The sequence below is a fragment of the Sorex araneus genome, chromosome X (genome assembly GCF_027595985.1).
Source record: "Sorex araneus isolate mSorAra2 chromosome X, mSorAra2.pri, whole genome shotgun sequence".
In the NCBI taxonomy this organism is placed as follows: domain Eukaryota; kingdom Metazoa; phylum Chordata; class Mammalia; order Eulipotyphla; family Soricidae; genus Sorex; species Sorex araneus.
The window spans coordinates 280,094,984-280,120,112 of NC_073313.1; the positions used below are offsets into that span (position 1 = coordinate 280,094,984).

The following is a 25,129-nucleotide window of genomic DNA, read 5'->3' on the forward strand; positions in this document are numbered from 1 at the left end:
CCCTTGCAAAATAAATGCCTTAGTCACTGTGCTATATCTCTGGACCATAAATTCTTATTACCTCAAATTCTTTTCCTCAACTTGGAGAATTGAGATTCTGTAAGTCAGGACACCTTGCTTTCTGTCTAATGTTCTGGACCAAAAGGATGTGTGTTTAACGTGTAAAACTGTGAAAATATTGACATAAAGCCTCTTAGATACATAGTTTTATAAAATTGTCATGTTAATTTTGCTACCTTATAACAAAAACTAATTTTGAATCCTAGATTTAAAAATAACACATGCTCAGAGCTGACTAAAAGCAGCACCAAATCCCAGTACAAGTGATTAAGGCCTCACCAAATCCAGTACAAAAGATTATAGTTATCACTAATGTTTCCTTCATGATGTAATCCAAGAACTTTTTACTGTTATGCTTATGTTCTGACCCACCGAGCTAGCATTACTTAGATATTCACTATTTTCTAAAAGCTCCTTTTATCTCTCTCTCTTTTTAATCCTCTTAAACTTTGATTATTCTTTTTCTTCTCCCTGCCCTTTGCCAACACTCTGGCTAAATCCCACTCATCTTTTAAAGTCCAATTTAGACATAGCCTCCTTTTCTTAACCTTTATTTAACTCTTCCACCAGCCCTAGCATCAGAAGCAGGCAGAGTATGTTATCCCTTCTTGACAAATGATTGCTTTTATTTTATATACATTTCATTCTGCTCATATTTTAATTTATTTTTCTTTCTCATTCTCTCACACTTCCCACGCAGCCATCATCTCATTCCAACACACACACAGAAAACACATATGCACATTTAATATTTCCAGTATCTGTACTTTAGGTAAAGGATTACAATTTACTCATGTATAATCCTTATCCTAATACTTTGAATACATGCCTTTGACTTTTACAAAATTTTCCTTCACAACCCAATTATTTGCTAATCAGTAGTAGCAAGGAATATATTTTCCCCCAATATTTTCTATTTTTCTTTTTAATGCACATAAAAAGCTGCTTAGCCTTATTCTGCACTATGTTCTTTGTTACTGTATCTCTCTTTCTTTCTTATTTTCTGTACATCTTGGACCCTGAATCAGATTACTTATTTGAAAAGGACTTAAATTCTTTATGGACTGGAATTTACTTTTTGAACAGACTGGATGTTTAACATACAAACATAGGTGTGTATTTTCTAAGAATACAACAATTTGTGGAATGGACAAAATGCTTCTTTATGGATGTAACTGCAACGACCAGTCCTCTGAATATCACTCTATGCCCCTGACTTCCAAAGATTCCATAAACCTTGAATAGCCCCTAGAGCCATATTTCCTTACATTCTGGGAAGTGGGGAAATTGTCCTGTGGACTACTGGCATAAAAGATTAGAAGGTAGTTCATTAACTATGTAGAGAGCATAAAAAAATGAGGGAGAAACTGAAGCTCATTAAAAACGTGATTGTTCCAAGAAAATGAGAAGTCATCTTATGCTCAGCAAGGGGCTAGAAAGTAGCTTCGTGGCAGAGTTAGGGGGAATAGCCCCATCTTCCACTCTCAGCCTCTTTCTTTGTCTTTTTCTTTTGGCAACAAAAGACTTGCCAGGCAATAACTTGCTTTATTGATGCATGAGTTATTCTGTCCTGCGGAACAGATGTTGCATCACAGGAGACCATCATTCAAAGAGCAATTTTAAATACTTGAATTGCACCACAGAATCATAAATTATTAACACGACTCCATGTTGTGATTCTGAAATATAAAAATGGGAAATGAGAGAAAAACACAGAACTGGAGAGAAATTTCAATGGGGAAATGCCAAAGTCTTCCACCCTCCGCCCCACCACTACCACCACACACAAGGAACAAACATCCCATTATGATAAAGATCATTAAGTGAAAAGTTAAGCATTACTCACTGAGTTTTTATGCTTTACTTACAGAATCATACTTTCAAGACTCAGTCCTATAAAAGAATTTCCTTTGACCGTATGGAGGTTTATATTATCTTGAATATCTCTAGAAGAAATTATGGCCAAATTAGATATGTATCTTACTGATGTGTCTTTCCCCCATTCAGTTTACTAGGCATGATGAGGTCTTTAGGTCAGGCAAAATTCAAATCTTGTTTATTGTAAAAGATGAGTTCAAACTATATTGTGGGGCCAAGGGTAGGTAAGATAGAGGAGACCAGTATGACAATAGCACCTGAGAAAGATCATACTGGTTAAAGATCTGAGGGTTAAAAGTAGGTAAAGGGATATTCTTGATAACATTTCAGTATCAATATTGCAAACCAAAATGCCCAAAAGGAGGGAGGGAGAGAGAAAGAGAAAGAGGGAGGGAAGGTGAGAGGGAGAGAGAAGATGCCTGTTAGAGAGAGAGGAGAGAGAGGAGAGAGGGAAGAAAGAGAGAGAAAGAGAGAGAGAGAGAGAGAGAGAGAGAGAGAGAGAGAGAGAGAGAGAGAGAGAGAGAGAGAGAGAGAGAGGGCTGGTGCTGGGGAAGGTTACACCGGTGGAGGGATGGGTGTTAGAATACTGTACGACTGAAATGCAATCATGAACAACTTTGTAATGCTCTTAAAATAAAAAAAAATAATAAACGAAGAAAATAGACTCATTCTTAGGCCTGTGTTCTCCCCTGAACAGGTATCTAGAATGCTTATTCCACTCTGGGGAAGGCTGGATTCGCTCTAGAGCACATATTTCTCTTATTTCTCTCCTCTTACATCTATCAAAGCAAATTTCATTCAACAAAAAAATACCTTGCATCACTAAAAATATAAATAAAAATTTAAAATGTGTGAAATCAACAGCATCTGTTTTCTTTAGTTTTTAAAAGTGGACCCCTCATTCTACTCTCTTTGAAATGTTTTCTTAATTTTACTGCTAATGCTTTCTTTGCTGTGTTTGTGACTGTCCTTATCTTCATGACTGGTGTCTGCTTAATGACCAGGACACTAGAATTGATCTTTACCTCCTTTTAATTAATTCATTTTTGGTGTTTGAGCCACACCCAGCTGCTCTCAGGGCTCACTTCTGGTTCTGTGCATCACTTCTGGCAGGGATCAGGGGACCAGATCAAATGCCAGGGATTGAACTTGGGCCAGCTGTATGCAGGGCAAGTGTATTGCCTGCTATGCAATTGCTCTGGCCCTAATTTCACACCTCTTTACCAAACTGTAGTCACTTTCTCTGGAGCTTCATCTGCCTTTCCTCCCTGTCATCTTCTCAAAGCTAGTCCTTGGGTCACACAAATCTTATTGATTTTTTTCCCTCTTCTGAAATTCTGGAGAGTCTTTTATCTGGTCATGTCTTAGTCTTACATCCAGTTTCTCTTTTGGGTCTGATCTAACATATAATTGTAGAAGGAGCAAAGTGCTTGTAGATATTTGGAGAAACTGAGTGTATCTTTCTCTCTCCCTCTCCCTCCTTAGTTCCTTGTATCTCTTCCCTGCCTCTTCCTTTGCAGTCTCTCCAAATTCTTCAGTTTCAATTTTGAAAATCATCAGATTCATTGCCCTTTCTCCTCTTCCAAAAGACATATATCCTAGGCAAAGATTAACACATTTGTCTCCAACATCTTAATGTAAATTGGTTTATCTGGTAGATTCTTCATACCTAAGGCAGCATAAGAATTCTGTTGGGAAGAGGGAGAAAGATATTAAGATAAGGGGGAGTTGCAAGGGAAAGTGTATAAAGGAGTAGAGAGGGAAGAAAGAAGAGACTTCTTGGTTTGCTGCCAGGTGGACCTATTAACAACCACGCCAACTTCCTCCAAACTGAGATTAGTTGACCTTCAGGGAAAAAAAAAAGAGGATACAAAAGGTTTACCCTCTCTGTGCACTCCCAGAACAACACATTTGGAGGATGAAGATCTAACGATGCGTACTAAGGATCGGAGGCTGATGAGCAAGAGAACTACTGTGTAGAAAAGTTAGCAACAGCTCAAGGATAGACTTACAGTAGAACCTTTTGCAGAGATTGAATCTTGTGGACAGCTGGCAACTGCTTAATACCCGTGTTAGATATTAACCTAGAGAGAGAGAGAAAATGAAAGTGAGGAAAAAATAAAACTGGCTATTATAACAATGTTTAGAAATCCAAAATTCCAATTTTGAGCTATCAGAAAAACATACCAGAAAATCTAAAATACTTGAATCATGCTTATGTTTTCTACTTCAAGACATTGTTTAGTGTTCATTGTTCAGGGTTGATTTCAGTGAGAAAAAGAACCCATCGGTCACAAAGAGGTTAGTATGCTGTGGTGCTCTTTATTATTATCGAAAGCAAAGCAAAAGCAGTAATGCAGTCATAGTTTTCCTAAGCCATATCCTACTTACAGCCTCCTTATACTTGTTGGAGAGCTGCCTCTTCCTACTCCAAGTGAGTCTATTGGGATTAGGACATAAGAGTCCATGAACTTTGGCCCCGAGTCTATGTGTGATCTAAGTGGTCTAATCAGACTCCAATGGGACAGGGTTGGAGGTCAGCTGGAACTGAGACCATTGACACTATAGTCTTGAAGCTATGGTGCATAACTTGGTACATCTGATATTTCCGGAGCTACACTGGGTCCATTCCAACGCTTAAAAATCTAAGAAGAAGGCTAACCTGTATACAGTATATTGGAAAATATGAGGTCCTAGAGTTTGAACAGGGAGAATAAAATGGGAGAGGAAGAAAATCAGTAAATGTAAGAAAGTTTTACCAGGTCCACCATTACTTGTAACTGGGTCTCAATGAGTACTTGATTTCGGTAATTTTCAAACTGGTTGGCAAAAGTGTTGCTCTGGGAAGGAAGGAAGCATTAACCATGGGTGGCATTTTCTATCAGTTAATCATGTCCCATGATATTAACTCCTCTCTGGGAAATTCTTCCTGAGCATTGCGTTCAGGGGGAAAGAGAAAATCCCCGGGCAGGAAGTCCAGGACATCCAAGGCAGGCGCTGTGACCTCCAACTGCACTTGCATTCAGCATCTTGGAATCTAGGTAGAACTGCCAGACATGTTTTCAAATGGTCCGTGAGATTCTTGGACCCTGTTTTCCATATTTCCTCCCTCCTGTGAATTGTGAGTGATCCTCACAATAAGTCCCCATCCCTATTTCCCTTTTCTGTGTGCAACTTACCAAGTCAGATAAGTTGCTTATCTGACTTGGTAGGTTGCTTGTAACCTAAAGTATTTCCACTGGTATTGTGATGACCATAAAACATCTTTGTATTTACAATCTTTGGCATCCTGCTCTCTAATTCAGAATTGAGAAAGTCAAAGACTTCTCCCTGGTTCTCAGTAATGATTATTAGACATTTTTTTTCCCTTTTAGTTCCCAAAGAGTCTTTATGATTACTTCAGAAGCCCTTAAGATAGACTTTGCTTTACTTGTTTTAATTTTGGGGAAAAAATTCCTTTTTTCCATTCTATTATTTTCTTGGACCACACCCGGAGGTGTTCAGGGGTTACTTAGAGGTCACCTTTGGTGATGCTCAGGGGACAATGAGGAGCTAGAGGTTGAACATGGCCAACCACATGCAAAGCATGTGTACTGGTCTGCTGAATTCTTTCCCCGACCTCTGCCCTCAGCATTTTAATTTGAGGATTTGTGGGTAATTTACCTTAACTTACATCATAAAAATGAGCTTTTTTTTTTTTGGTGTAGAGAGCTGAATTCACTTGCGTATATAGCTCTATAATTACCAGTAGAATCAGGTACACAACAACACTACTGCCCTTCAGTTGAATCTCATTGCCCTCTTGTAGTTAACATTTTCTTCCATGTTCCATCCTTAGCAATCATTGACAAACTTTTGTTCTTATGGTTTTATCTTTTGCAGGTCATAGTGCATTCATGTAGTGTGCACTACGTATGACATTTTGCATCTGGCATCTTTCATACAGAATAATGTATTTGAGAGTCTTTGTGGTTGCGTATATCAGTAGTTGCTTGCTTTTGTCACTGAGGTGATGGCCATTGTATTCATACCACAGTTGGAAACCTTCAGGATTGTTTTCCATTTTTGTAATTATGAAAGAAAGCTGCTTTAAACACTTGCTCCTTGTGTGTGTACATTTTTAATGTTAAGTTTATACTTTGTTAGGAACTGAAAAATTGATTTCTAAAATATTTGTACTATTTTGCATTCTCACCAGCAATGTATGGGAATTCTAGTTGCTGTATATTCTCTGATTATCTTAAAATAATTTTTCTAATATTTATTGTTACACTTACAAAAACGTGAAAATATTAGCATGAAAAATAAAATTCACATTCAAGTATTACTAGTTAGAGATGGCTTCTGTTAACATTTGGAGTTTGGTATTGTCTGCCATGGAGGCAGGGGGAGGGTGGGAAAGGGATCATATATTGGAGATATTGGTGGTGAGGAATGTGCACTGGTGGAGGGATGGGTGTTTGATCATTGTGTGGTTGTAACACAAACATGAAAGCTTGTAACTATCCCACAGCGATTCAATAAAATTAAAAAATATATTTGGAGCTTGAAGTACCAAAAAATCAAATAAATATCACTGTTGCTGTTCATAATCTATAAATTTCTACTCTTTTCTAACAGAAACATTACCATTTACTCGCTTGACATAATACTATTGCACATTTACTAATCTCATCAAGATTTCAACTATTTTTAGATCTGTTCCCATATGTCAGTGCAGCATTCCCTTAATGAGACATCAAAACTTGGACTATATTGAATATTATCTGACAACTTATACTACTGTCTGCAGATTCAGAGTGCAGTGTGTACTCATGAAGATCGGGTTAATTGGTTGGGGTTCCTAAGGCATTTCTCATTTCTGTCACCAAGAATTGCCAAACGTTTTATTTGCCAAAACTCTTAGATTACTTGGCAGGTATCATTCTGTTACTTGGTTCAGTTCATCTTAAACAGAGGCACATTCTGGAGGCGAGGAATGAGGAGGATCTAGACACCAACTTTGGTGCGTACTAGACAGCACAAGTTATCTTATTTCTTGCCTGGGAAGGAATTGGGATAGAGTGCAGGAATATTAAGGTAGATATTACAGCCGGCTTCTCTGGTGCACTGCTTCACATATTCCTGGCCCATCTTTGATTCTAGCTATTACTATGGCAACCAATAACATACAGTTAATAGCAGGCATGATAGCTATATTCAGCTACATTGGATGGCTCTCATTTTTCTGTTTTGGGTTTCTCTAAGTGGGACTGTTTATAGATACCTGATAATTCTGTAGCATATGCAAATTGGAAAGTACAAGGGGGGTTAATACCCAAAAGAATATCTCTTGGCTAGCTGTAAACTCCCGTTTTGGGGGGGTAAAAAATTTCTCAATATATTCTAAAGGACACCTTAGAGGGACTCTAATTTTATAGGCCCTAATTGTTTGGTGGTCCTAACTAGATGGCAACTTCTTGAGTTTGCTTTCCTATTTTCTTCTTCTCATTCATTAAAAAAAACAAAACAGTTTTTATGTAAGTAAGATATTAGACATTCCATGGAGAACCTAAGGTAAGACAGATATCCACTGTACTGACATAGATCTTTCACCTTTGACATAGATCTACTGATGCTTGATATCTCCCTTCCACATCTTCTGCTATTGCATTCTAGTCTTGTTCCTCTGCCACTCTTTGTAACCGTTCCCAAAATGTTGTTTGTGTATACTCACTCACTTCATTTTCTTAGCCCTCCCCCAACCTGTATCTCAATTAAGATTACTTTTGTCATGCTATAAACCTACAACCCACTGACCACAAATCAAATGAACACTTTATTTTCATTGATTCGATCTTTAAGGAGCATTCAGTATTCTGCCAGTTTGGTTTCTGTCATATTTTTTCCTCCTTTACCTCTTACTCCTTTTAGTTTTGCCCTTTCTTCCAGGTCTCTCTGTAATTTGAGACTTTCCCAGTTTTTCCTGTGGTCTTACTAGGAGGATCACTTCCATAGCTGTAAGTACTATGAACACGGTGCTTAACTCTGTACACTCAAAGTTATCTACACTCAAAGCACTAGAGTACAGCTCCTAGGTACAGACATGATTTCCCCAGACTTTTTTACCCCCTATGATTTCTCCTCACTTATTCCACACAAACTGCATGAAGCTTTAACAGTTAAGCCTGTCCTCTTAACTCTCCCTCACAAACACATAGTCTGTCTCAGAAATATTTGATCCAAGGTTATTTCTTCCATCGCTATTTACATCATTCTAGAACAAGTCATTATCATCTTTTCTCTGGATTTCTACATGAATCTTCTGATTTCTACCCTTTAAGCTTTTATTTTTCTAACTCTCCATACAGCACACAGAGTATTCCTTCAAAAATGTAAATCAGATTACACTGGTCCTTCGAATTTCTTTAGCTCTTTCCCATGGCAGTTAATAAAATTTGTATTTATCCACTCATTTCATTAATCCAACATTCCTCAGTGCTAGAAAATTTCTTTCAAACCCTCAGATATACTAAGTTATTTCCTGTCTTCAGGTATTTGTATCTGCTTTATCTGGAAGTTTCTCCTCTTCACTCACTCTTCACCTGGCCAACATCAACTTAGCTTCAGGGTTCAGTTATAACTGTCACTTTTTTTTTTGCAGGGGGTTGAGAGGAAGGGTACATCCACCTGTTCTCAGGTCTTACTTCTAGCTCTGTGCTCAGGGATCAGTACTGGAATTCTTGGGGAACCATATGTGGTTCTGGGGACCAAACCTGCATTAGCCATATATAGGGCAAATGCTTTACCTTCTGTCCTATCTCTCGGGCTCTTGTCACTTATAAATGACATTGTTATTTCATGGAAAGGACCTTCCTGACAGCCAGTCTAGAATAAGAATCTCAGATTTATTTCCAGTATAGTTGCATCCTTTTTAGCAGTCACAAAAACTCAGAAATATTGCAACTTATATTACCAATTGTGTTTCTCTACCATGGATGGCATGGGGACAAAAATCACATTCTTATCTTTAAACTCAATGTTGGCACAGTGGTTGGGCACATATAACATGACTCTACCTCTTAGTTAATGAGAAATATATTTTATGATACTGAAAGAGGTAATAATTTCTCCTTTTCTGTGGCCATGGGGAGCAATTTCCAAGCAGTTTGGTTAGTTCAAGCCAGATGCAGATGGCTCAGTACTCAGCTCTGGTGATATAATCCTGCTTAGGTCCAGTCATGGTCTAGACCACCAGAGATAACCAGGCAGTGCATTGGGGGCCCCAGGGCTACACCTAGTGGCACTGGGAGAATCATGAGCACTGGGACTGAATTAGGGTTTTTAAACATGAAAAGTAGTGTAATCCCTATGGCTGCATTATTTCTGCAACCCCAAATTTATAATATTCAAGTAGAATAGTTTGAGTACATTATTTAATAACAATAGCATGGGCTCCTAAAATCATTATTTGTATGAAATAACTATAAGTGTTGGTAGATGCACATTAAAATCTTTGGTTTTATATAAAAATATAAGCAAAGAAAAAAGGCTAAAATTATTCCAGTAGTGCAGAATTTAAGACACTTAAAAAGATCTAGTGACCATCTAGTAAGATGGATTATTGGTGATAATGGTATAGCTGAGACTCTCTATAACCCCAAGATAACTCAGGAAATGGAGTTCAGATGAACAGTTAGTTTTCAATTCATTTTTCCCCTTTGGTCAATAAATTCATGTCTGATGCAGGCTGGATGTGGGTAATCAGCTAGGGGCTCCACGTCCATGGGTTTTCTTTGGTCAAATGACTGTTTGCTGCAAAACTATTTTAATTCACTCAACCGAGGTTTATCTTCAAAGAGCAGGTAAAGGCCTGAGAGTAAAATGTCAGCAGATTTAAGTTCTGCAAGCAGATCGTCTAAAGAAAGGTAACTGGCTTACAGTTCTTCCCTCTCAATGTCCAGTTTCACATTCCGAGCTAGTGTTAACACCTTTCACTGTCCCTAATCTTTAGGTTGTAATAATGCAGGCAAGCACCTATTCTGTCAAGATGAACTCAGTTTTCTGAAATTGTTGGGAACCAGCGCAGCTAAGTCCTATAACCAACAAGTATTGCACATTTCCTTATATGAACATATGTGCCTTCAAAGTCAGGACCAAGCCCTGAGCACCATTGAGTATGGCTGAAAAACAAACCAAAATAAAACCAAACAAACTAGAAAAAGAGTTTTAGTTATGGCAGTTATGGCATCTGCAGTGCAAGGCTGGAGTAGTACCACAACAGCAGCTGTGTGTGGACATGGGTCAGTCTTAACATTTTCTTGCATGCAAAGATGAATGATCTGAATTCTGGACAATTCACTTAATCTCTTAAGGCCCTATGTCTTAAAATATGGGACATCGGGATTTGAGCTAGGAGCCTCCAGGACTGGATATGTCCTGTCTGAATAAGATCAGAAGCCAATTGTTGAAGAGAGTTGGGTTGAAACAGAATCTGTAGCCAGGTAAATAGGTCTGATTCCTTAAAAAATGCTATCTTACCTTAAACACCAGAATGCTTTCATTCAGCTTCTTGGGGCTGGTGGGTCATTTTTTCTTAAATCAACTGTGTGTGCTTGCTGGTGTTGCATTTGTGTTGCTTGTGTTCTCTTTTTCATACACCTTCTGCCTCATCTAAGAGAAGACACTAAAGCCTGTTCCCTGTAGCTGGGCAGATTGTAGGTTAATTTAAGGAGTTCAGAGTAGTACAGATGAAACTCTCAAACTAGGTTAGTGCTAAATTGTATGTTATTGACTGTAAGTATCTTAAAAGTTCAAAGGAGGAGGAGCAGTGTGGGTGAAGTAGTCAAGAGGATTGCTTCCAAGGACAGAAAACCAATATTTTAATGGCATATAGAGTATTATTATTGTTGTTTCAGTACCAGGGATGACTCAAGCCTTTTACATTAAAGGCATATGCTTTATCATCGATTCATATCTTCAGCCCTTCAAATTTTTTGAGAATACAGAAGTTAATGATCTAAATCAGAGAAGTATGTGTATTCAATCAGGAGGGGCTTGGGAGCTGCAACTAAAAAACAAAAGTAAAAAAGAAGATAGAGATAATATCTCAGCAACCTTCAAAACTAAATCTAGAAGACTGGGCTTGATAGATAAGTAATTGGAAGTCACTTTTAAATACTGAGAAGGAAAAGAACCTAGGCCACTCACACTTTCACACTATGTCTAGTCTGACCCAAAGACACATTGGCAGGGAAAGATTAAGAGTATAGAAACTAGCTCTCCTAGTTTGTGAACTGAATCAGGAACAGAGCACAGGGAATGGTCTGAATGGCGCAATGAGATGCAGTAGATACATTTGACCTAGGGAGAGGATGCAACTGATTTTCTGTCTAATTTGGGTGTTTATTATTTTTGCTAGAATATATCTCCTAAGAGTCAAAGCTGGAACTCATTTTTTCTGGCCATGATATTAAATTTGTACCAAATTTTACTTTCTTATTATTTTTAATTTATTTAATTATGTATTTTAGCATCATGTATAAATTTAATTGCTTCTCCTATACTGCTCTTGGAAAAGTTAGTTATGCAGTGATGATAAGATGAAGAGATTGGAGTATGCTTAACTAAATATGTAAAATGATTGCTGACTATATGAGGCTTGTGACATTGAGATTTCAATTAATACTTACTGACTGGATATTTGGGTAGTGTGTAGACTGACCATTATAAAAAGTGATAAAGCAGACTTTCAGATTATAGTGATTTTATTAAGAGTGGAATCACAACCCTGGAATTAGGCGGGCACGTGTATAAGAAGCTGTGATACAATGCAAAGGGTCCTCAGCATAGAGTCTGGAGCCCTAAATTTAAGTTCTTGCCCTCTCATTATCTGGATGATACTGACTAGTCCATCTTATTTTCTGAGTCTTTTTTTCTTTAGGACAATTTTTTAAAAATAAGGAATCATGTAAGACACGGGAGAGTCTGGTTTTCTGCCTCCCCTGTCTCATGTCTTCAAAATGAGAACTATTTAACTCATATTTGCTCTAATATAATTCAGGTTTTCCTTAATCTCCATGGAAACCAGCTCCTTAGCAATCAAGGGGAATATAATGAACCTAAGATAGCATTTTTTAAGGAATCAGACCTATTCGCCTGGCTACAGATTCTGTTTTGACCCAATCCTCTTCAACAATTGACTTCTGATCTTATTCAGACAGGACATATCCGGTCCTGGAGGCTTCTAGCTCAAATCCTGCTGTTTCACATTTTAAGACATAGGGGCCTTAAGAGATTAAATGAAGTGTCCAGAATTCAGATCATTCAATTTTGCATGCAAGAAAATGCTAAGACCAACCCATGTGAGCACAGATGCTGTTGTGGTACTACTCCAGCCTTGCACTGCAGATGCCGTAACTGAGACTCTTTTTCTGGTTTGTTTGGTTTTATTTTGGTTTGTTTTTCGGCCATACTCAATAGTGCTCAGGGCTTGTTCCTGACTCTGCACTCCTGGTGGGTCCAGGGAACCAAATGGGATTCTGGGAATCTAAAACTTGTTGGACACGTGCAAGGCAAGTACCCTACCCATTGTACTTACCTCTTCTGCCCCAAGACTCTTTTCTTATTTCCTAGCTCCCTTAAGACCTGCATCCTGCCTGGATTTTCTCTAGTTCTGTTGGGTGCCTAGATGGAAGGGCCTCCATATCTAGGTCTCTGGTGCTCCTGTGGGGTCTTCATGGGGTGGCTCTTCTGTTATCTACAGGTTGAAACTATTTGTGCCCTATTGCAACCAGGAAATCCACAGCTCAATTTCTGAGATCCCAGCTTCCTGACTCTTCCAACTTCTTCCTTCTTTCTCTAGTATATCTGTCCATCAACTCTCTTCTTTGATTCCGTCTCTCGGTTCTGATCATACACACAACCACAATTACCTAGAGGTTGGTTGGCCATCTGAAGGCAAATTATAACAGATGATACAAAGAAAGATAATATACAGATTTTGTTGACTTTTTCTCTGTGATGACAAATGACATTCAGAAATGATACTACCAAGAGTTACTTTCAAATTTTATATATTTGGTGTTTCTCATTAAGGGAAAGTTGATGTGCTAATAATGAGGAGGATATAACAGTATTTGAGAAAAATTGATACTATGGAGACAACTTTTGTAAAAATCATGAAAACAGTTCACTCTTGAATAGAATGTATGTCATTAATAAAAATTTTCATGGCAAAGTTGAGAAACAAGGTAAACAACTCTCAAACTTAGGTTTCTTTCTCACTAAATTTTATATTGTTCACTTGACATGTAGAAGTGCAAAAGCTTCCTGATAATTCATAAGAACATTTAACTGATGTTAGGGTAGAAGATGAAGTATGGGATTAAAGACTTGAATATGGAAACTCTAGGAAGTGCAACTACAGCTGCTTCCTTTATTGGAACTGATTATTTTAGCAGACTTCTGGCCCCGGTTTTGATAGTCATATATGCTAGCATTGATATGACCTGTAAATTGCCTTTCTCAGTGTTAAGCAAAAGGCTGAAAAATAAGCACAAAGTAAGGGGCATTTTAAAAAATTATATTTAGTGAAAGAAATAAAGGAGCTTCTGTGCCACCTATAATGGTAGATAGCATGACAAATGAAAATATAAAAGCTTATTTTTACTCATCTTAATTTTATCCTTTAGAAATTCACTTTCTTAGTATGGAAAGATGGATGACTATTTTTCTGGCTGATGTGAAGAATCAAGATCATAAGATATTTTGTCTGAGAATAGAAACCCAAGATTTTGAAGAGCTGCCAGGTGGAAATGGTAATAGATTTGTGTCATACTGTTCTGGAAATAGGTAAAGGGTTAATAACAATCGTGGTTAACATTTATTGAACACTTCCTATGAACCAGGCATCAAACCAAGCACTTAACATTGATTATTTTATTTATTCTTCTTCTCTACCTTTGAAGACAGGTATCTTTGCCATTCTCATAGTAGAGATGAGGAAGCGTAACTGAGAGATAACATTTCCAAAGCCACAAACAAGGGCAGAGTTAGAGATTGCATCCACCTTCTCCATTCCTTTAGTTTTTTGAAAGCGGGTGGGAGGGTTACACCTGACAGTGCTCAGAGATCATGCCTGTAGGCTCAGGGGACCTTATGCAGTGCTGGGGATCGAACCTGGATCCATCAGCAACTTATCTTCTGTACAGCTCCAGCCCCAGAGTCCACAATTTAATTATTCTCAAGTTCATACTCTTACCATTGTCTGTCTTACTAGAATGAATGTTTCTAATTCATTATGAAAATGGTCACCTGCTAAGCAGTTGGTTCCATACCTCTGGAAAGGTACCCAACCACGTTGAAGAGCTCTTCAAGAGAGATTTTAAGAAATACATATTTTGGTCTTATCTGCCCTTCCAGACACAGTCCTCCTTACATTTGGAATTTTCTAAGTGTTGAGAGCCGAAAAGGTATCTTTTTATATGTGGCTGAGTAACTTTTAGAAAGTTCCGGCAGAACTGGTTGCCACGGGAACCAGTCTAATGAAACTTGCAGCCCTGATAACCTGCCCTAGCCCCAACCTCTAGGGGGTGAAAGTGAAAAGGTGTCGAGATCTATTCAGTTCTGAGGTTAGTCATTTAATATTCATACTTGAGTAATGAAGTCTCTATAAAACTCTGCAGAGTTTTGTTAAACACTAGATTCAGGGAGTAATACCCACTCAGAGAAAGCACAGAAACTTCAGACCCTTTCCCCAAACCTTGCCCTGTATATATTTCCCTTGGAGTTAGACCCTTTTATAATGGGTTAGTAATCTAGTGAGTTAATGTTTCTCTGGTAAATTAAGGAAACCCAAGAATGGTTAACTGGGATTTCCACTCTGGAGCCGACTGGTGAGAAACACACACAGACGACATTCTAGACTTGCCATTGGCATCTGTTGTTTGTGCAATTGGCATCTGAAGTAGGGAGCTTGGGCTCCCTACTTCTTAGTTTGGGCCCTTAGGCAGTTGGATGTGAGCCTATTACCCAGATAATGTCATAATTGACTTTATATCCCACAGATGCTTGAGGATTTCTTGCATTTTGTGAAGAAAAAACTTATACCAGGAAGTTGGGTGCAGAATTAGAGAGAAGAATCAAACTCTGTGACCATTAAGATGCAGTCACCAATGCAGAACCTTGCGCTTATTATCTCTGGGAGCATTATTTGCAGAGCATATAAATCTTTTGTTTACAATTGAAAGGTGATGGCAGTCCAGTAAATTTTCCAATGCTGGAAATGCTGATTTCAGGATAACATTAATCAGTTTAATTATAAATAGCTTAGAGAAAGAAGTCATATGCTGACTTTCCTCAGCCTCAACATCAGCCTTCTCCTTTATTGTAGAGCAACTCCTGACTTTGCTATTTTCTAGTTCAACCTTGGAAATCCTGATTTATGCTGATTTGTTTTACTGTAGACAAAATTCCAAAAGGCAGATTCCCATGTAGGACATGATAAGGAAATCATCTCAGGCAAAGTATTCCATTATCAACACACATCATTCTTTTACCAGGAGTGCCAGAAAGACTAAAAAATCAGAATTAGGTTTGCGAAAGAATACACCTTTTTTTTTCCTTTTTGGGTCACACCCGGCGATGTTCAGGGGACCACATGGGTTGCCAGGGATGAATCCAGGTCAGCTGTGTGTGCAACACAAACACCCTCCCCACTGTGCTATGGCTCCAACCCTGAAAGAATAATTGTCAAGTGAACTTTGGTGCAATTTGATGGGCCACTTCAGACCTTGTAGGAGGGTCACCTCCTGCTGTCCTGGGGAGGTAAGGCAAAGACCACGTAGCTTCCCCGCAATGTATGGTCTGTATCAGACACAGGATCAGCCCCGACTCCTAGCTCACAAACCAGCCTCTACACATAATCTCAGGTTCTCTAATGGCAAACTAAATGAAAAAGAACAAAAGAGAATGGTGCTGAAGAGAAATCTTCAGCAAAATAGACCTGAATATATGTTTTTAAAAGGTAAACTTTGTAAGGAAGCAACTTTGCGCCGGTCACTACTGGTGTTATTATTGTTCCTTAGAATTGGTAGGTTGCTGTAGAGTTCCCGTGGTGACCGGGTCCAGCTCAGTGGAACAGGTCAGTAAAGTTGAGGTTTTCAACACTGGGCGAAGAGCAGTGGACAGAACCCAGGAGATGGGTTTGAGGAGCAAACTGTGCATTTGCTTTTGTGCTTCCTCCAGGGCTGATTTGCTGCCACACCAGGATTGAGAAAAGGGCTAAAGGCAAACCATGTGGCAAGTTGCAAAGCTGTCTCTCCCACATGGGGATCAGTGACCGGTATCTGATTTGTAAATGGCTGGCTAAAGGCACGACAGACCAAGGGACTGTGATTTGGAAAGTAGCTGAAGTTACGGAGCTGGCTACAGAGGCCACACTTCCCAATCCTCAGATCAGGGAGAATCTCACCTTGTATTTGTGGAATACACCAACGCTAGTTCATCTGATCTCATTTTTCTTTATAGTGAGTTTCTGAGATGGAAATAATGATGACTCTCATCTTACAACTAGCTTAAATGATTAAAGTATTAACAAGCAACCAAATTTTCAAACTAACCCCTCCCCCACAAAAAAATAAGACAGAAAATACCAATTACTTTCCTACTCAGTAGCTACTGTTATACTTTGCCAATTTGTGATGACCTTGGAGCCCACATATAATCTATGAAAAGAGGCAATTTCTACTTCCATAGTACAGATATGAAAGCTGAGGCTTAAAGCATTTCAGCTAACCTATTAGAATGTGGTAGAAGTAAACCCAAGTGCTCAGGGCTGGAGTGAAAGTACAGCAGGTAGGGCTTTTGCCTTATATGTGCATGACCCGAGTTAAGTCCCTAGCATCCCATATGGTGCCCTGAGCACCGCCAGGAGTAACCTCTGTGCATCACTGGTGTGACCCTAAAAAGAAAAAAACAAAACAAAACAAAACAAAAACAACCCAAGTGCTTTGGCTCCTGCTCCTCTTAGAAATATTCTTTTCATCATGTAACACTGGTTACATGAAGACTTTTAAAACTGAGATATTTACTTTTGACTTCCTGCAAACGGAACATTACCAAGTGGCCATCTTTGAGGACCTACACTGCTGCTGACTGTAAGAATAACTTGAATGATCCAACCCGGGTGTGGCAAGCAGTTACTTTTAAATTATAGAGTGAGTCACAGAAGAGTAAATATTTCAAACACTTTGGACAATCTGCCCTACAACTCATTTGTAATGTTAATTATTCAAATGTTTTTGTCTTAGATACACCTGAACTTAGCTTGAGTGGTCGATCACAGGTTGCAATAAGGTGTGAACACGATGCTGTCAGAGCACTATGTATATTTACGCTGTCTTCACCCTCTGCCCCCATCTCCCTGGCTTCCATGTGCCAGAAAGCAGGAAGAATTGAATGGGAGTAGGACATGCTTGATTTTACTTCTCAGTTCTGGCAACAACAGAAGCCCTGAAATTGAAAAGTTTTGTTTCTAATTTTTGAAAAGAATGATTGCCCTGTTTGGGGGAAGTTTGGAAGAAGAGATGAGATGTGTGAACACATTCCTGCATAGGGTGTGCCCATATTGTAAGTTTCCAAAGCTATCCATTTTCTTTTCTAAATATTTTATATATGTATATGCCAGAACCCAGCCACAGCCATGTTCAAGGCCCCTCTCCACATGTTCGGATGAGCCTCACCATGAAGGAACCTGCAAAGGAACTCAGGTGTGTGGGATGTGGGGCTGAGATCTCCAAGCCTGCTCAGATTGGGACTGGGCCTCTTCTGCCAAGATCCCCCATTTTCCAGTAGCAAAGCAGTCACAACCAGAAACTGCCCCTAACACCATGTAATTCCATCAACAGCCAAGATCTAGAGACTGTAAAACGAAGTTCCTGGAAGCACGTGGCCAAATGACATCATATAGCCTAGTTCTTCCTCTCGGAGAACCTAGAAAGCTACCGAGAGTTTTCTTGCCCGCACAGGAGAGCCTGGCAAACTTCTTGTGGCATATTCATATGCCAAATACAGTAACAATGATGGGTCTGATCCTCCTGACCCTGAAACAGTCTCTAATGCGGCACCATTGGGAAGGACAAGTAAAGAGAGGCTGCTAAAATTTCAGATCTAAGACGAATGGAGACATTCCCAAGACTGTTCAAGCAAATCGAAGATCAATGGGATGATAGTGGTAGTGAGATCTGATTTGTTTTCTGATCACTCCCAGGTGCACCAGGGACTATTCCTGGCTCTGTGTTTAAGAATGATCCTTAGTGGTGCTCAGAAACTAATGTGGTGCCAGGGGATCAAACTGGGGTTGGCCTATGCAAGGAATATGCTTTTGCCCACCTCCTACCATCTCTGCAGCCTTTTATATTTCTGTTTCATGAGTGCTGTGATTCACTCAACATTTCAAACTCAGGTATCATATCATCTGTCAATGGACAGATCAGGACATCTGTCATGGGCTCTTGTGTGATACACACAGGAATTCCAAGTACCAGTTCTTCTTGCATCATCCTGCATCCCACAACCCCTCCCCACCATCCAATAGTGCCCCAGGCCATCTGCATGCCCCATAGCATCTTGTTTACTTGTTTGAACTTTTTATTTGTGTGTGTGTGTGTATTTATTTGGATTTGGGGCCACATTCCAGTGTGCTCAGGGCTTACTCCTGACTCTGTGCTCAGGGATCACTCCTGGCAGTGCTTAGGGGACTGTATGGGGTGTCAAGGATTGATCTTTGGGTTGGTTACATGACAAGGAAGCACTTTATCCACTGTGCTCTCTCTCTGGCCTATTCCTCTGGACTTTCAAAACACCCTCGATCCCAGCCCCCTTTCTTTTCCTCCTTCACGGCCCACTAACAGAGATAGACTTCTGATCTGCATCTTTTTCTCGAGGTGTGGAGAATTCTGGTTTCTCACTTTCAAGTTCTTACCGACAAGACCAAAGATGGGACCAGGGTCACACTGTCCCATAAGGGTAGCTTTGTCCTTGGTGTCTCACCTAGAGAGTCAGTCCAGGGGGTTGTGCGGTTCGGTCCTTGTCCAGAGACACCAGCTGGATGAACGTTTGGGAGGGCGGCTGCCAAATGTCTGCTCTCCAGTCCCCAAACATCCTGCTTTCTCCTTCAAGCACTGCTATCTTTGAACCCCACGGGGGCGAGGGAGAAGCACACCGCCTCTGGAATGAGACATTATTTGTGGGGTAGCTTCTGTGGGTGATGTCATGATTAAACTGCAGTTGAATATTTTTGTCATGTCTGTTGGAGATGAAAATATTCTCCCCCAGAGCATTTGTCACCTCACATTCGGTAACACCCTGAGATATTTCTCCCCAAACAGCAGCTGCATCCCTCTGACTACATTCAGACTTCAGCTCACAAGGGCCTGGTCATGCCAATCCTTGCTCTGAGGGTGCTCCAAGATTAATTAGATGCAGCTCTTGATAGGGCAGGAGGTCCAGTAGAATCTGGTGGTGACATCTTGGTCCTGAGAAGATTTGGGGGGCACAGGAAAACCCCCTGGGGTGCATCTTTCTGCAGTAACATTATTAGGGAAGAATTTGTCTTCGCAAAGGACGAGTCAAGAATTTGGGAGTTGTGGAGTTAAGTGACAAAATCCCTGGATTCACAAGTCTTTCTACCTGGAAACACAGATTGTGAGAGAGGAACAATAGGTAAAGAGTAAAGGCAGAAAGGGTGCAGATGGGCACTGGAGCGATAGCACAGTGGGTAGGGTGTTTGCCTGCACATGGCTGACCTGAGTTCAATTCCCAGTATTCCATATGGTCCTCCAAGCACCACCTGGAGTAATTCCTGAGTACAAAGTCAGGAGTAACTCCTGTGAATTTCTGGGTGTGACCCCAAAAGAAAAATAAAAAGGGTGCAAGTGGATGATCAAGTCAGACAGAGCGAGGCGAGAACTGGTGCACCAGAGGCCTGACTCACAGTTGGGGCTCACTTAAAGGAGAGGGAATAGTGGCAGGTCTGTGGATTGGGGTTCTGGGGGCAAAGTGAGGGGAAGAGCCCATGCCCCCCCCCCGCCCCCTCGGACCAGCACAGAATCTGGTAACTGGTGTTTCCCCACTGATTCCCTCTCTCTGAGAACCAGGCCCCTGCCTACAATCTGTCCCGCCTGCTCCAGCCCATGGGTGCTTCTAGGGGATGCCTCCACGCTGGGCAATTTCCCCTGGGATACTCTCTGACCTCTCAGGATATCTGTAAATCTGAAAGGTGAAAAATGGCCCTGAATGCTTCCAGCACTGAGGCTGCAGTGGTGGATGAAAGAGCAGCCATTGATTTTGCCTGTGGCTTGTGGGACACTCTGTTGCGACTCCACGTGCTCATGCTCCTCCTACCAGTGTCTGGGCCTGGCCAGAGTGAGTGGCCATGGGGTGCCCTCTGCCTCTGTGGCTCACACCCTCCACTGAGGCTGCAGTGTCATCTGGGAAGGACCAGCATGGCAAACTCTGTCCTGGGTCTGCTCTGCCGGGCTTAAGATGAACTCAGAGCAAGTTTCAGTTCCCAGATGCATGGGGAGGAGGGGGGAGGGCTTAAACTTTCATACTCTGAATCAAGGAGGAGACTGACTCCAGTTGTAAAATGGTGTTCAAGATGCTGGTTCTTCCTCTTGTTGCCAAGAGACTTTCTCCTTTTATCCAAGGTCCTTCATGCTGATCTGAATATATGAACAGGACAGGCACCCCACTAGAGAAAAATCTCAGTTTAGACAGCAAAAACTTGAGGGCTAGAAGAAATCTTAAAGGACATGGGGTCCATTTTCCTTGTCCAACTAGTTGATGGGAATCTATTTATTTTCATTTTTCAGATGAAGAAACAGACAGATAAGGGCCCATCACAGGCTGGGACAGCTGGGGTGATGCTAATAATGGAACAGAAGTCAGGACTGACCTTTGTGCACCTAATCTGAGACTTGTTTGCTTCTGAATCTTTTTTGAACTCATCTTTATCTCTGATTTCTAGTGATGATCAAGACAGATCTTATTTCAAACTAAAAGGTGAGGCTACACCTACCTTGTAAGTAGTGTGTCCTGTGAAAATACAATGCAGAGAATCTGCAGTGGGTGGGGAAGATGGCAACATACGTGCTACCCAAATGAATCGGCAAGATGCTTTCAGCATCTGTATCAGGTCATTGATTGCTACCAATTTGGGGGTTTAAGCATGGTTTTTCTAGGACACTTTTAAAAAAATACAAATTCCACTGGAAAGACTTGAAACTGCTGGTTTGAACTGATAGGTCAAACAGCTAGAAGAGACTCACACTTTTGTTTGTTTGGGGTCACACCAAGCTGGGTTTCCTCCTGACTCTGCATCAGGGATCACTCCTGGTGGGGCTTGGGGAAAATTACACGCAGGTTCAAGGCAAGTGCTCTACCCACTGCACTATCTCTCCAGCGGCTCCCCCCAACACCTCCCCCACACTCCCGCCACCCTGAGCAAGGTTAGAAGCTATGTGGGTTGCAGTACAATCATCAGGTCATCACCATCTCTTCTGCTGGCCCTTAGCCTTGAGCAGGCCTTTGCCATCCTGGAGCTGACGTGGAGACAGTCTCATCCTGAACCTCAGTGTTCCAGAAAGAAAGCCTGACCGTGCTTTGCTAGAATTGACAGCTGCAAAGTCAACTTTGCTACACAGATTGCTGAGAAAAGAAGCTATTGTATAATTTCTATTGTGCCCCAACATCCTTGTAGTCATGGCAACATCCTTAGATACAGCACCACCAGCCAAGAAGATGTCTAAAACTTTCACCCCGATAATCACAGGCCCCATGTAAGATGTTTTTGGGCCTAGACCGGATTCTTGCTGCATGTTGTTTCCCGGATGATACTGTGTGGGGGTTGCTTAGGAGGGGCATTGAGGAGAGGAAGGCTTTTGGGGAGGGGCGGTTGGTCATTAGATGTGAGATTTCTTGGCTCCATGTCCAAGTTAGAGGTAAAGAATGTGTGAGAGATTCTTGGTGGAAAGGTGTCCCCCACTGAATTCATGTCTTTGTTTATCTCTTGGTTGTCACTAACAGAACTGAAACTGGTTTATGGAAGCTGGTCCTTAATAGATCTCCCTTAGGTATCAAAGAGTTCCTACTATTGGTCAACCTACAGTCTAAATTGTTGTTATATTAATCTGCGGTTCAAGAATCACTCTTTTTTCTGTGTTAGGACAGAACTCCAAACTTAGACATTTTTTAAAACCCAATCTTCCCAAATCCAATCCATTCAAATATAGTTATATGCTCAAAATGCCTCTTGAGCATCTTTCTTTTAGTTAGAACTCAGTTCCTCTTCTTCCTCTGTCTGTTAGCATGATTCTTTTACATTCTCCATGCATTTACTCATCTATTTCTTTCACAGAAACTTTCTTTTCCCTCCACTACCTCTTTGCAGAGTCTTTTTATTTTATCCTTCAAGTTATAGCTAAGTTCCCCTAGCCCAAGAAGTTTTACTTGACTAGCCCAGCACAAGTTCTTCGCTTTGGTAATCTCATTTATGATCAGTGTTGCCAATTCTATAGTTGTGTTATTATTTTCAGGGATTAATGGATTCTGTTCTCACCAAGAGAATGAACTCTTAAAATTAGATTGTCCTTAGAGCTCCTCATTTCTCTCGATTCTCCGTTCTCACTCAACCACTCTTCAAAAAATCTTGTCCCTACTTTTCTTATTTTATTTTTCTTTATGCCATTGTCACCACCCAATATTACTCAACATTGTTCCCTCAACTCTAAGGGCAGAGGCTTCATGTGTCTTACTCTCTCAAGCATGAAACAACCATGCACATAAAAAACTGGGGTTTACTATGACCTCAGTAAATGATGAAAAATTGAATGAACGAGGTCATATTGATCGGACAGTTCACATCTGAAATGATAGGAAGAGAAATGGAAGGTACTGATCCTTTCAGCAATACACCTGACCACCATACCTTACAAAAATCCTACTATTGCAATTTTTCTAGCTACCCTAGAGGGTCAAACATTACTAAACATCCAAAATATCAGAGTAATCCAATATGATGGATAATTGCATATTTCTGCCAACAGAAGCTTACAACCAGAGACTACTGGTTACTCTTATAAAATGTGAATGTGTTTACTTTCAAACTACTACTCTGATTGCATTGAGGTTCAGATGCAATGAACTGTGCTTAAAGGTATTCAATTGTAAATCAGCATTAAAATGGGAAGCATTAACCAACCAGCTGTCGGTGTGAAGAACTGGAATTAACTTTGATGGAGATAGCAAAGGAAATTATGCACCACTAATGTTGAAAATAAACATTACCAGGAGGGTTTAGGAGCCCCCAAAAGAACTCTGCAGGGTAATGAAGCTTTGTTAAATAGACATTTCTGGATATTTCAAGAGTTTACCATGCCTGTCCTTTGAGAAACACAAATGATACATTTCTGGTTTTGAATGCTAACTAGTGCAATCTATAGAAAAGAAATAAATATATCTTCAAAACCTTAGCAATATGGAAAAGACAAAGATATTGTCATTATCAAACTGACCTTAACAATGATCTCCAAATGCAGATATTAATATTTTTATAATTGTTTTTAAGCAGAGGTGTCATAAGGTAAAGTCCAATAATTAGCTCTAGCCAATAAATTCTAGGGTCAAAAATATAATTAGAACTGCTAATGTTTATTGAGAAATTGCTAAATTTCTATCACTTTTCTAAGTACTTCATTGAGTACAATTGAAGGATGCTGGCAGTGTTAATCCTTGCTCATAGAAAGAACTAAAACCTAAATGTCAAACCAATTACCCATGGTCACCTTGCTACAGAGAGACAGTCCTAAGCCCAGACACTGGCGTGGTATCTGACGGCAGCTGGTGTGCCCTCTCACTATTCCTTGTTGTCTCCTAGTCCCAGATCTTGCCTCCTACTTCCCATCTCTTTGCCACAAGATTTCCGATGATGGTTGAGTTTTTATAATCAGAGAAGCTTAATTTCATTACACTTACCAAACCAAGTGAGAAAGATGGGCTTAGGGGAGGTCAAGAGAAGAAATCAGATGAATTGTTGGAAATGGTTTAGAGTTAGCTCAGATCTGAAGAAAGCCTATAGCTGGCTTGACTGTCATTCATTAGCAGGTTCTGCAGATGACACAACAGGCCCACATGTGAGAGGAAATGGCTGTCAGTTATAAATGGGGGGGGGGTGTTCACTCAGCTGTGTGAAAGATTTTCTGTGATGGAATTATAGTTTATTGAGTACCAAAGAGGAAAATCAACTGCCTGAGAATTACATTGACAGGATGCAAAGGCAAGAGAATAATGCATAAACCTTATTTTACAGATCAATAGATAATCTTTAAATATACAAAGGTCAGCTCTAGAAGGCCAAGCAGCAGAGAAAGAAATATTGCCTGCAAATACAATATTGACTTTAAAAAAATCACCCAGAAAAATCCTTTGATGTATATTCTTCCACTTAGAGTGCATTTCTTTATTCATGAGTTTTTTTTCCTAACCACTTCAAGTTCTTTAGTGAAGTATGAAGGCAGTGATGAAGAACGCTGATTTCTAGTTGTCTTGAATTCTGTGCCATCAAATGATCAGCATGAAATGGAATCAATGCTGATCATTTCAGAACATTTCTAAATGTGTTGATGTGCAGAGCAATTAGGATGCCCAAGCCGAATGGCAACTTATACCTACCAGATGTAATTTCCTGCCTTGCTGGTTGGGATGCTAAACATTTCTCCTGGCTTAAGGAAAAACAACTAATCCTTGCCCCCAATGATCTCTTCTAAATTCCTTCATTCAGTTGGGGCTTTTCCTTTGCCTTAAAGCAAGCAGTTTGTCATCTCCAGGAATATCTGAAATCGGTGCCATCCATCTCTACCTGGCTGCTGTATCACAAAGCTGTTTATGACTGCAGCTCAGACACAAATAAGCATGAAAGGAGGACGTTTAACTGGATTTGGTATAAATAATAGATAATCTTTCAGATTAGAAAAAATCAACTATTAATTAGGTGAGTCCTTTTAGCAAATTGGATGCCTGAAACCCTGAGAGTTGCATTGCTGGTAAAAGTGACTTTTTGAGTGTAAATTTCCTCCATTTTCCAGCATTTACCTTAAGCATTAATCAAAAAGCTTGAGATGGACAATTCTTCCTTTCCCTTTCCTGTTGGTGA

General features: G+C 40.1%; 1 protein-coding gene across 2 annotated transcripts in view; it reads right to left on the bottom strand.

Annotated features, from left to right (window-relative positions):
* FSHR (follicle stimulating hormone receptor) overlaps window positions 1–25,129 on the bottom strand; it is a 206,800-nt gene that overhangs the window by 22,298 nt on the left and 159,373 nt on the right. Inside the window, exons 5-6 of one of the 2 annotated variants that reach the window (XM_004618593.2) lie at window positions 3,951–4,022; window positions 1,929–2,006 (exon numbers count right to left, since the gene is read on the bottom strand). In XM_004618593.2, the coding sequence (XP_004618650.2) occupies window positions 1,929–2,006; window positions 3,951–4,022 (150 nt within the window). The remainder of the gene's footprint in view (window positions 1–1,928; window positions 2,007–3,950; window positions 4,023–25,129) is intronic. The other variant, XM_004618594.2, reaches the window with a different exon arrangement.